This window comes from Melanotaenia boesemani, chromosome 20, assembly GCF_017639745.1.
Source record: "Melanotaenia boesemani isolate fMelBoe1 chromosome 20, fMelBoe1.pri, whole genome shotgun sequence".
Taxonomy (NCBI): Eukaryota; Metazoa; Chordata; class Actinopteri; order Atheriniformes; family Melanotaeniidae; genus Melanotaenia; species Melanotaenia boesemani.
This window is the reverse complement of record NC_055701.1, coordinates 16,934,114-16,947,929: the sequence shown is the minus strand read 5'-3', so window position 1 is coordinate 16,947,929 and position 13,816 is coordinate 16,934,114. Positions and strand designations below refer to the sequence as shown.

At 38.1% G+C, this 13,816-nt stretch overlaps 1 protein-coding gene across 6 annotated transcripts in view; it reads right to left on the bottom strand.

The window, feature by feature from the left end:
• qkia (QKI, KH domain containing, RNA binding a) overlaps positions 1-13,816 on the bottom strand; it is a 67,662-nt gene that overhangs the window by 29,951 nt on the left and 23,895 nt on the right. For all 6 annotated transcript variants that reach the window (XM_041971735.1, XM_041971736.1, XM_041971738.1 and 3 more), the window contains exon 3: positions 2,951-3,067. In XM_041971735.1, the coding sequence (XP_041827669.1) occupies positions 2,951-3,067 (117 nt within the window). The remainder of the gene's footprint in view (positions 1-2,950; positions 3,068-13,816) is intronic.

Here is a 13,816-nt window from a genome sequence, read left to right as displayed (position 1 = left end):
CAGCCAAAATGTTCATATAAAATATGTTACAGGAGACTGGAGGTGACAGGAAGTGAGAGAAAAAAAAAGCAATCTGAAGATGCCAAATTATAAGCATTTGTTCAGGTGGTCTTGTCATATTTTCTCTTGTACCTGCTTCTTTCCGCCTTTTCTTCCAACTGAATTTGCCCTCCTTCCCTCACCATTGTTCTTTTTTTCACTCTCCCTTTCCCTCTCTCTGTCTCTCAGTGCCTGCCTGACTCTCTCCTATTGCGTAGCTCCAGCGAGCCGGTTCCCTGTCAGGCAGTGCGGCCCAAGGGGGAGTAACCAGCTGAATTATTGAGAGCATAAAAACGCTGCCGTTAATGGATCCTGAATAAACACACTGGCTTAGCTGCTGCCGTGGCATCCTCTGCTGCCACGGGGCATCAAGCTGAAAATACTGAGGTTGAGGATGCGGTGACTGCAAGCTACTTCTGCGGCTTTGTTTGTGGCTGAGCCACAGCCATGACACACATGGTCTATCCAGCAGCTTTTGGAGTCCAGCAAGCAAACCTTGCTGAGATTATTGTAATTTATGGATGTAACAGCTAGCAGACAACTGGATCTGTTGCCCATTATCTTTTCAATAGCTTAACCAGGCCTAAATATAAATATTTACATCGTACGACTTGACAGAACATTTTAAATCAAGGACAAATAAAAACGATGATTCAATGAGAGTATAAGGACAAAACAAAAGTCATGCACCCTTTACATGTATTTCTTACCCTGCAAACACAGCATCTAAGAACATCTATAAAACATTATGGATTTTGGGCAATTATTTAATTTCATTCTGTATCAATGTAGATAAATTACTCTTCTTGCCTGTAGTATTGTAAAAATGTTTCAGTGAATTGTGCCTTTGTTAACTTAGTAATTGTGCAGGGCCTTTGGGAGATCCCACTGCAGCATCACACGGAAAAATAAACCGGCACACGTCGTTAAGTTTTAAGATTGTGATAGATTATGAAGGTAATCATAGATTTATGTAATGATCTAAGACTAATGCCTAAAGTACACATGTGCTTGTGTGTGTTTAGGTTTGTACATGCTTGAGTTATCACTTCAATTTAACTACTACTACTGGATCAAATTCCAAAGAAAGGCTCATCAGAGAGTGCCTTCATTTTCTTCGACTGAGAAATGAAGACATTTAGAAGGAAATAAGGGACATGATTTGTGAAAGTACAAATGGAGGAAGCATAAAAAATTAAATGAATATTTTCCTGCAGCACACTGTGATTATGACTCAACAGAAAATCTGTTTAAATCTGTTTGGGCCTTGATGATCTTTTGTGACACATCATGTTCTTTTGAGTCAAAGTGTGTGCAGAAAAGGTAACTGTGGTGATTAATCGATAAAATAAACAAATCAAATTTTCTGTTTCTGAATTTTTTTTTTTCTTTTTAAATCTGGAATTTTCCCCCCTCTTTTATATGCACCTCAAACGCTCTCCTTGGCCTCTCAGTCTTTCTTCCACAACAGTGTTTGTCTGAAAGCAGATATACAGTGAAGTGGGTAGCCTGTAATGTAGCTGTGCATAAAACTGCAGAGACAACTGCTGCTGTCTTTGAGGTGCAGAAGACAATATCAGCCCTTAAACTCTTGTTAAGAGATCATCTACATTAGGGGAATTATTTCCACAGTGGATCCCGTATGATAAGAATCCGGATGAAAAGAGATCACAGATGCAGTTGTGTTGCATATCTCTATGCAAGATATGAAGCCGTTCATAAAGTTGAAAAGTTATGACGTTATTTACTTTCTTTGCTGACATTCATTTATATAAATAAATAAACACATTTTGCGTGCAACAGTTTATTATTGTTTTTAATAAGTTTAATATGTTTTTAAAAAATAAAAAGGAAAAAAATAGAATAATAATCAGAAATCAGATTTGGTTTGAAAAAAAAAAAAAAAAAAAAAAATCAAGAGATTTTTATTTTTAGGCTATGTCACCCAACCCTAGGTGATTGTCACTCCTAAAGGGATGTCCGATATGGCTTGTGTAAATAAAATCTCAGTCAATGAGAAAAAAAGGATGAAAAGTAAAAACAAGCAAAGGCAGCCATGATACACAGCGAGGTTGGGACCCATGGGCAATATATACACAGATGCTTGAAATACCACATATTTCACAAGTGTCAATTTGTTCTTACAATAACTTCAAAGTAGATTATTAAATCTAATCTGACACACTTCAACCCCCCTTGGCTACGCATAGAAGATGCTACTGCTTCAACATCTCAAATTGATGTTTTTATTGTGTAAAGATCTGCTTTGGTTGAACAGCATACCATTTACAAAATTTAAGATGCACACTTATACTATGACTATTGGCCTGATAGGTGTGCATTACAGGAATATGTAACATGATTACAATTTCATTTTGTCACAGTCTGCATGGACTATATAGACTTGGCAAGTAAGGCTCAAATCACAGACTGCTTGTTTGAATTTATAAAAAAAAAAAAAACACACACAATTTGCAGGTACATAATCTGAAATTAAAGGGTTCATAAATTTAACACTTTGATATGTATACAGAGAACATGTATTTTTTTTATTTAAACACATCTCTAATCTCAGCTCAGAAGCTCCAGAAATAGAGGCTGTCCCTGTCCTTAGGCTTTACTACCGTCTCCTGCACTTTCCACTGCACAGCATTTTGCAAACAGCACTATCAGATGTCAGAATGCAGCCACCAGGCATCAACTGAGCCTGTTTCTGCCTCATGTTTCCACAGGCCCAGTGGCAAGATTTTGTGTGACCACCATTCCAGTAAATTTTACAGCAGTGTGTGACATTTTCAGACAGATAACAAATTATAGTGGAGAATCAGCAGCATGGGGGAGTTTTGGCCTGCACTTGTTAAATAGGTGCACATTTAAACACGTGAGAATACATCTACAATGATGAGCTTACCTTCTTCTTGTCTCTCATGGAGCTTTTGCCTCGCACCATGATTTTGCATCCTGTCTCTGCTTCCAGCTGTTTGGCAGTGAGTCCCCGGGGACCAAGGATTCTCCCCACAAAGTTATACTGCAACCACAGAGAGATAAATAGTGAATCTATAATGAGTAAAACATGGTACAAAAAGATTACATTTATAATATTGTGATATTAAATTATAAAAAGATAGGCTGGTTAATGTGCAGGTACATTTTCCTTACAGTCAGACACACACACACACACACACACACACAGTCCACTTTCAATAAGAACATGCCATCAGCTTTTTGTGGATATACAATCTCTGCTACTGCATTGACATGTTCCTCACCAAATGTTCATGTGCATTTATCAATTTCTGCCCTTCCTTGGCATACCGAAGTTGACAGCTTTTAGCCACGGTCTTTTCTCCTTTCAAAAACTTCACCAGCAGTGCCCTATCAGCCCTAGAAGATTTTAAAAAAACTTCCACTTAAAACCAAATATATAAAGTTCAGGGAATCTGTCTGAAAAAAGAAAAGAAAAAAATTAAGACTAAGGCTGAAAGGCAAATAATTCCGCTGAGGAAGGGGTGATTTGTGAGGTGAGGAACTATGACTGGCACAAGTTTCTTATAAAGACCTCCTTTTATTGCTGAGTGGCTTTGGAGCTTTATACCATGAGGAAACGTTGTATGAGTAATCCCCTTCACAGAAAGCTGGTTGCCAACAAGAGAAAAATGTGTTAAAATAATCCAATGTAATTTTAAGCCAAAATAAAAACATAAAAAAGGGCAGAGCAAAGTGACACATAAGGAGGTAAGCAACAATTTGCATGTCAACAGTGTTTATAGTTTTTTTTTTTTTTTTTTTTGAGGCGGAGGGGCATACTACAACATGAACTTTATACTGAAATAAAAATTTCTACATTACTAATTCAATTGGCTAATTGTAAAATACTTTCAGAACACAACTATTCATCTATTGGGTCCTTACATTATGCCAGGGGTCTCCAAATCCGGTTTTAAATGTCTCCTACTACAACACACCTCTGCACAAGCCTGTTAATGACCCAGTGATTTGAGTCAGGTGTGTTGCATCAGGGCAGAATCCAAAACCTGCAGGATAGTAGCTCACGAGGACCGGAGTTAGAGATCCCTGCATTAAGCTGTGATACTACTGCATTGAATTCTTAAAACAGTCACATCTGTTTACACACTCCACCAAACCAATCCCTCTGCAAAAATCCAAAAGGCCAACAGGAGTCACATTTAATTACAAATTGAGCACAATGTCAGAGTATTTCCCCTGAACAATGTCAACAAACACAAGTGATGGCAATCAAAAATTACAGGCTGTTTTTCTTGTCGCTGTCAGTGGATTTGCCTACATCCCTTGCTTGTCTCTAACAGGAAAGATGCACCCAGCGGCTGAAAGATGCTGGTGTCCCTAAGGATAATTGTAGCATGCAACTACATGAGCTTTAAGCGTGTTTCCATGTCACAGGGCAACTGTCGGCTTCATTAAGTCTAATCAGGGGAACTAGTGCGTGGGCTATATATATTAGCATGTATGCACCAACAGAGAGATGCAAGGACACCTGTCCTAAGAGGTCAGCCACCAAAGGAGTACATGAGTCTGCTTCTGATGTAAAGCTAAACACACATACACACACACATCCTCTAGGAACACAGAAGGGAGAGCTGTCTGCCTGCATCATAGCACCAAAGCATACAGGAAAATCCCACAAAACACTCGCACAGAGCTTCTACACTGTCAAATTAAACTGCAGTGACAATGCAATGTCAAGGGTGTTTTGACACATCTTATTTTAACAGCCACAGTACCATATTTGAAAAATACTTAAAATGATCTGGCATGCAAAAAGTAGACAAAACTAGATTTAAATGCTAGTTTCTGAGTGGATACAACATGTGACAATTCCCACTACATTAACAGGCCAGAAAATCTCCCATTAGTATAAATCCCATCAGATTTACATACCATGAATACATTATATACATACTGTAGTTGAAGTACAAATCAAGTTCGACACATCAAACATAGTGGAGAAGAGGAAAAAAATTAGATCTGCTCTAAAGTATGAGGTGGGAGTTAGCTGGAAATTGCTAAAATAAGAACATAGGCGACTTGTTCTACATCCTTCTGCTACTACTAATAACGATGTAGAACTGGCTGTAGAAAGTGAGAACATAAATGCTGATAACTGTACCAAACAGAGAGTGGTGGCTTGATAGAAGAAAGCAGAGCCATAAAAATGTTGGCAAGGTGATTTTCTGCTGCAGAGCAATGAAGAAAAGATTTAGTTTTTTAATTTTTTTGAAGAGCTGATATAAGCAAAGAGGCTAACCTTCCACCACATTGTCAGTCTTCAAGCTTTACAGGAAATACTGGCCAACTCAATGAATAAGCTAAGGAATAAAGGGAGTTTGTTTATGGATCAGACTCACATACTGTATACACACACACACAGAACAGTGGTATCTGCGTTAACACAGAAGATGGTACTTTGTCTGGCCAAACAGTAGGTTTAAAACATCTATATTAACATAAACATAATATGAAGACTTATTAACTAGTAACACTGGATATAAAAATATACTTTAAGCGTAATATAATTATCAATAATAATAATTTGTATTATTAATAGAGCTTTATGCTTTAATTGAAGATGATAACTCACTTTGTTCCCTGATTTCCTGCTCTGCACTGTGGATTTTCCCTTCTTTTCATAGAAAGGAAATAGAAAAGGCCACTTCCATTTAAAGTTAGTGGAATGTAGAGACAATAGACATCCAAGCTGGTGAGCTATGAGATAGCTCCTAGTCTGCCAGGAACTCGACTCAGTAGTGCCAAAAGTGTCGAACACATAACTTGCTCTTACAGCCACATGCTTCACTTACTCTTCACCTGCTGTTGCTCAAGTATCAAGAGATTTCCAAACCTGCTCAAAATGCTTCTTTCTATCTTATTAATTTCTGTTAATAAATTAATTACAAGGGGTTCCCTTACTGAGGTCTTAAAAATGAAATATCTGAGAACCAAAATGGCTTTGACTGGATATTCAGGGCTTTGACCCCTACAAGTAACAGATATTCTTGTTATAATCAAGAACCCCATCTGGATAAAGTTGTCTAGAGTTTTGCTAGATTGGGAAGTTTAAGCAATCTGTTTTGCATTTGTTTTCATTGGATGCCCTGATTTATTTATGCAAGAACAATTTATGTGCAAACACAAAAAGACACACACACACACAAAGTTGCATTCAAACAAAGACTCCTTCAGGACAAGGGCTTACACTGACATTAAAGAGCCTTTGTTTAGCCACAGTTATCGCTGCTCCACAGGCGGGGTATGTTGCGAGCATCTACGTCTCTGCCCTGTGTATGTGTGCATGCATGTATTAGAATGTATGGGGTAAACTCTTGCAGACACACTCAGCACCCAGTACCAATTGTTGTATGAGTTTGTGTGTGTGGAATTTGAGCTTTTCGTTTATTTTATTTCTTACTTTCTTCATTTTTTTAAAATGTGTGTGCAAACAACTAAAAAACAACAACAGTTCCACCAACAATGCTCACAGAAGCAGAACAATTGTGTCTTTGATGGCGTTTGTTTGTGGTGGATAGACAGGAAATGAGATCACGCTGAGGACTCTGGGTGTGTGCGCCGGAGGCTTGTTGAAAAGCGAGGCCAGGCCAGGATGAGAATACCAATCAAGTATTAGCAAGACAGTCTTATGAAAATAAGAAATAGTTCATTCTGTGCAAAGTTTTAAAGCAAAGGGGAATCTGGTTTAATCAGGAAGCATGTCATTCTTGCTCTCAATCTCACCCTAGCTTATCACCTGTTATGGGATAATGACACCAACTACAATTTAGAGGAAAAATCTCGTCTTTCTAATTATGATGCATTCAGTCAAAAACAACAGTATTGCAACGTAAACAGCAAAAAAAAAAAAAAAAAATTCTTAGGGCTGGGCTTTTAAAAAGAAATGATTTATTGATTTGAATAGATTCAAATTCGATAATTCCAATTTCGATTCATAACCTACCCCCATACTCCCTATTTGCCCCCACTGCATAGTACTCGATATCATCTGACAAACTAAAGAGGCTCAAAGAAATTGATGTTTGATCCGCTAGCAAGTCTACATTTTATATATATATATATATATATATATATATATATATATATATATATATATATATATATATAAAATCAACTTTTCTTGCCAAGATTATGTCAAACTCAGATCACTGTAAATATCACCTTTAAAGTATTTTGCAGTGCATTACTGCTCACGTTAGCAGCTGATGCTAAGACCGAGACAAAAATATGAAAGTTTTTAAAATTCTCTCAGGCAGGTGAAGATGGAAGCATCTAGCTCCAGTGAAGAACAGATGGAGTATTTCTCCTGCTCCGGTGTTACACCCATAGTGTCACGGGAATGCGCACAGCTGAACAAGCTGAATCTAGGTCATTCTAGGAATCTCCGAGTCGTATTACGGCTTAAACTGGACCCAACATTTTTTTTTAGGTTTTATTAACATCAACACGAGATCAAAGATCTGAACTTTAAGTGTTCAGCGTTAGGAGTGACGCGCTGAATGAAATGGGACATTAAAAAAGTTTGACTTGTTTTCTGTCCTGAGTGGCTGTTCTTTTTTTTTTTAAATCAGCGTTTCTGGCTGTGAATCTGGGGAAACACTGTATTGTTATGGTTTTTCAGAAATGCATGTAGATGTGTCAGATCAGATTATTACAGTAATCTCATTACTCCCAGATAACTGACGTTGGTTGTCAAGTAAATGCACTCAGTGCTTTATAAAAATAGCTATCAGAGAATGTCTTTAATATTCAAGAAAAATAGGTGGTGTTACACAATTAGCTGTAAATGAATCGATATAGAATTGGATTTAATCTGAATCAGATTCAAATGGGCTGTTTTAAACTGATTCCATTCCGAACATTAATGATGATACTCAGCCCTACGAACTGTACAACACTCAGCATACCGGCTTAAATGACTCCCCCTTCTGTCCACACATCCTCCTTTGTGTAGCCATTCCAGGCCTGTGGAAAACAAGTGGGCTTCCTCTTCCTCTTTGACTTAGTTAAATGGCAGGATCTTGCCTTTCCCTCTTTTGCTTATCTGCCATCCCCCATAGTGTGATTGTCTCTCCCAGCGGAAATCCATCTCTCTTTCACTGAATACATCTTCTCTAGCTATCAGCTGGCGGTCTCCCTTTAATCACTCATTCATCTTAAGACTAAGATGTTGCATCATTCAGTTAAATGAACAAGTTTACCATCAGTTTATGCCCTGTTTCCCACAGCCAAGACACAAATCTCTACTGTACAAACAAAAAGGGCAGGATGTAAGGAAAATTAGTTAAGTAGCGAGCAGGTTTATTATCTACAGGATAATATTTTAATCATACTTGATATTGCAGGTGATTTCAGAGGTGACCTTTTTTTCCTCATGATTGCACTGTAGACTTCAAAGCTCTCTTTTCAGCATACTGAGTATCTAGTTTATTTCTGCTTATTTTGGGAAAATAAAAAGTGAAAGAAAGTGAGGATGGAGACAGTATGCATGAAGACTGATGTTGCTTCTAAGTCTGGAAGACAGCAAATCGGGCACAGGGGAAAAAACAGTGAACCTTTAGACAAATGAGCACTTGGAAGAGAAAATAAAATGCATAGGAACATGCCCAATAATATTCAACCTCTCTCAGTATTCATTCGAATGTTAGTTCATCACTATAAGTAAAAGCTCTTTGACAAAACTGAAAAATGTGTGAAAGAAGGGAGGGAAACAGCTTTAGACTGGTCACATCTCATACCTAATATTTTTAATAGTATCATCTCCAGTAATGCAGCGAGGTCACACTTGAATCAGCTCATTAGCCACTGGCAATTTCACTCCTGCTTCATCAGTTTTAGCTCATTTATCATCTTACTGGCAAGAAGGTAACCAGTAAAAGCCAATCATAATCGCATCTTTTCAGAAAACCCTGTGCAAACTGACAGTCCTTTAGCAGACACCCTCATTCATGCCCTTTGTTATAGATGCAGCATCGGGGACCTGGTCGCAGAATTATTTGTTATACAGTTTAGATTCCTTGGGGGTAAAGTGTTTGCTTGTATTTAAAAAGAAAAGAAAAAAAAGCAATGTAATTACATCATCATTGTAATTTGCTCCTTATCAAATAGGTAACTACTAAAACATCCATTCATGAAGTTATTGAAGCCATGCATGGTCAGCAAGCTCCATCACAATCCTCTTGCCTGCTACTCTGAAGTGAGGTGTGCAGCGGTACATTGCAAGAACTGGTAATGACTTAAGGGGGTCAGAAGGATATCAGGAACTGGTATGATAAGTGATGACACCCTCATGGGAACAAGCTGATGACTTTCCCTTTGCAGGAAAGCGGCGGGGAATTTTACTGCAGGGAAACGGAGAGGACCAGGATGTTCTGTCTTAGCAAACCAAGTTAGCCTCTTTTAATTCCCAAAACTCTTTTAATGAAGTGATGTGGATCAATGATTCCAGAGTTTCTCCTCATCTCTAAAAATAAACATAGTAAGATTACATGTACTTGTGCACACACGCATCACACATTTAGGTATAACCTAGAATACGTGTTTAACATTATATTAAATACTGGCTTTTATCCATCCCTGGTCAAGTATGTCTACTTTATTTCCTATTTTAATTTCTGTAAAGGTGTACTATGTATTAAAAGTTTAATATTTATTAGATAAGTAAAAGCTGCTGAAGCTTTCTTCAAGCACTTCAGAACTAAAAATTTATTTTTCTTGAGCACACAAGTCATATACTCCACCACTTGACAAGAAAATAAAGGTTAATAATGAATGCATATATATATATATATATATATATATATATATATATATATATATATTGTAGAGGAAATGTAGACTTATAAGGGGCTCAAACGTCCATTTCTTTGAGCCTTTTCAGTTAGATGACATTGGGTACTATGCAGTGGGGGTGAATACGGGGTAGGGGGCTTAAGACGAGTGAAGTAAACAACCTCAAGTGCCTTGATAACTGCCTAAACATGAGACTCATGCTACTGAAATCACCAACAGCTTCATGTGCTGTTATTTTTTACAGTTTGATCTATGAGGGATCATTTGCTTTTTTATGATATAGGAGGTAGTGGAAATAGCTCAGATAGTCCTGTTTACCAGCTGCACAACAGCTTACGTCTAACTGACGGTCTTGTTTCACAGAGTCAGCACATCAAAGGTGGCTTCTGTGTAAGCGTGTGTGTTCTCAGTTCGAAGCTTTTTTTCCAACATCAATTGATCTGCCCACAATCCACCTGGGCATTTAACTGTTAGCAAATATAAATACACAGGGGATAAAGTGGAAACAGAGGCACATTTAAAAGACATGTCACACTTGCTATCAGATCCCTGAAGGTCAACATTAATGACACGCTGAGCTGTCAGTCAGCTGCCTGTCTTTGTGTATGTGTGCGTGAGCTCGGAGAAAAACGGAGCAACAGATAGGATTTAATTGAAGGTGGAAGTTATCAGATAGCCTGCAATTCAGCTGTCAGTCAAGATGCAGTCACCACGGTGATGCCTCGTAGTGTTCTGCACCGCTGACGACACCAGGAAATGGCTGACTTTTAAAAGAGATGGAGGGAGGGAGAGAGACACAGAGGGAGACAGAATGATAAAGATGCAGCAATATTTGCATTTACAGCCTGATTGAGGGCCAGAGGAAGGACACACGTGAAAGAATTAGAGTAGATGCGAGCTGGCAAGGCAAGTGATTATGGCAGAATAGAAGCATACAGCACCGGATCTATGTACCAGGACAATCTAATTATCTTCTGGTGAAACCTGAACAGAAGACACGTAGCTGGCCTAACAAGAGAAAGCCCCACTGCGTGCGTGTGTGTAAACTCAGCCTAAGTATATCACAAGTAAACTTGGAAGTCATGTTATTAAATTTAAGCTCAAATTGAGAAAGAAAAAAAGAATATAAAAAGTTTCTTAAGATGTAAAAATAACATGGATGCTGCTGATTTTTTTTTTTTTTTTTACTGCAGGATGTACATTTCCTATAACATCTTTCTTAAAGTTTTATGTCTACCAATGGAAGGGACCAAAGAAAGTGACTCTCCATAATTACATAATTTTTTTTCTCACTCATCCTACATCATTCCCTCCTTTATTACCCACCAAAACGAGTTTTTATCCTCCCCTAAAATGTACAGTGGATGTAGAGACACTGTGGCTTACTCTACTAAATTTTCTAAAGCACAGGGCGTGACAATCTCAACGTTTGATGAAGTCAGCGGAACAGTCATTTTAATCTGTCTTAGTCTGTTGATTAAATAACAAAACCCAAAATGTCTTCTGCCAACCATACAAGCTTAAATAGTAAAAGTCAAAAAAGGGAGCAGTGAGTACAAAAATAAATCTGAAAGACTAATTTTGTCTTCTTCACAACAGTGTTTCATTTTGTACTAATTTAGCTGATTTTGCACACAAACAAAGAGAGAAGACTTTTAGTCTTGCAGCTGATTTTCTTAGTACTTTTTATCTGGCATTTAAAGCTTCCCCTGCTGAATTAACACACTTGGTGAAAAGCTAATAAATATGTATCCTAAAATAAGAATGAAAAAAGAAGTTCATTTGAAATGTGTGCCTTTTTTTTTTGTCATTTTTATGTGCCTACTACTGCACTAGTGTTTCACAGCTAAGGTCATCTAAGGGAAATCTTGGCCACCAGAGGGAAACCAAATTAATTTAGCAGCTTTCTCAACAGCTCGTAAACACAATACGAAGTTACATCTCTGCTGTGCACGAAGGCGCACGGCGCAGCAAGCAAAGGGAAAACAAAGGTCATCTGAGGATGCTACACTCCACAAACCGTGTGTCTGTTTATAAAAGAGTCATTCTATTAGCATCTATTCAGTCAGTGGCAGAATACACTGTTTCCCACACTTTTACTGACCCTCCTTCACTTTTCTAAAAAGCTTGTGGGCTAGCTTGCAGGGATAGCACAAAACCCACCCACAAACATACACTGGTGCACACACGCACAATACAGTTGTTTAAGTGGTAATGTCATGCATATTTACTATGCGATGTTTTCTATTCTGTCAAGGAGATGCTTTTAGCATCGTTTAAGTCCTTTAAGATAACTGGATATCAAGTACCTGAACAGCCAAACAGCCAGCATCAGTCTCAGATCATGTGCACTTTCATTTGCAAAGTAACTGCCATTTATACAAGTTATGCTATTTTAAATTAAATTAAATTTAACAAATTATTAGCAACTATTTATCCAAAAGCTACAACTACATTAGTATACAAATACATAATGTTGACGCTAATTGAGGATTAAAAATGGACAATTAAAAATGAAAAAAATGTAGTTGGCTGATTTAGCCTTAACTTCAGCAGTGGGGAACCCTGAAGTTAACGCTGTCTTGTCTTGGTGTCATGAGACATGGAGGACTGCTGTCCTGCAAGTTGTATCTTTTCTTGTTTCTTCACACCTGATTTAAACTAATGAGTCAGTGTGCAGAACTTGATTTGAATCACGTGTGTTGGGTAAAGCCTGCAGGACTGCAGCCCTCGAGGACCAGGGTTCCCACCTCTGGCTTAGATGCTACGTCCCACCTGAGAGTCAGTCACAACTAAGTTGATCCTAGCCATTCTGAGTTGTCCTTTATCAATTCTGTCATGGGGGAAATGCAATCCATGCCTGGATGGGCCTGTCCCTGCTCTATGGTGTCTCTTATCCTTCGTCACCTCCTTCCATTCATGTCCTCACTGCAAACTCCTGGGATTATGAAGAGAAACACTGCTCCCCGAGACATGACAAAATCATTCATGTGTGTGTCAAAGAAGAGGACAGAAATCTGGCTGAAAGGTTCAAGCCTTACATGCACATTACAAGGTTTTACACATACTAGACACATACACACGTGTCATTCTGCAGACATGGCTTGTATTGACTCTCCTCCTCAGTATTGCAATCCTCCTCCTCATCTTTGTGACCACCATGATATCTCTACAAGTAGTATTCCTTTGCAGCAGTGTATGTGGGCAGTTAAAGTGCATTTCTCTTCTGTCTGAGAAAACTCATCTACACCACAAAGCAAATAGTAAGTGCAAAAAAAAAACAAAAAAACAAACAACTCCATTTTCCTCAACTGAATATTTACAAAACTGCATTACAGCTGAGTTGGCTCATAAACACCCAGCATGCAGTGTCTTCCAGGATCAAATTAGACTGCAGTATGATGTAGCTTTAACTGCAGTACATTAATAAACTTGCCATACATGTTGAGTCTAGTAACTACTTATAAACAATTAAATGTTGTGTGTTTATTTACCATAACTTTATAGAAAGGAGCAAAAAAAAAAGAAAAGAAAGACACGGGACAGAACTAAAAGTGGATTACATGAGAAAAGCACACAGGAGTGAGAAAGCATGCAGAGTAGAAACTGCTGATGTTGTCTGTGCTAAGGGTTGGCTGGACTATCCACAACTGTCATTACAGTAATAAGAGATGGCACATGACAAAGACACATGACCAAAGGTAAGACCAACTATGTGTAAAGTTGTGCCTAAGTCTAAGCATGTGTGCTTGCTTGTGTTTATGCAAGTCAACGTAACCACATTTTTTAAAAAACAGCCAACCTGCAGATGTGAACATTTAGTTGGAAAACATACTATCAACCTTAAGACATCAACTTTTTGTTTTGTTCCAGTGTACATATTAGTCCCAAAGCAATACACCAATGTTTTTGCCATTGTGTTGCAGTAAGGGTTGTG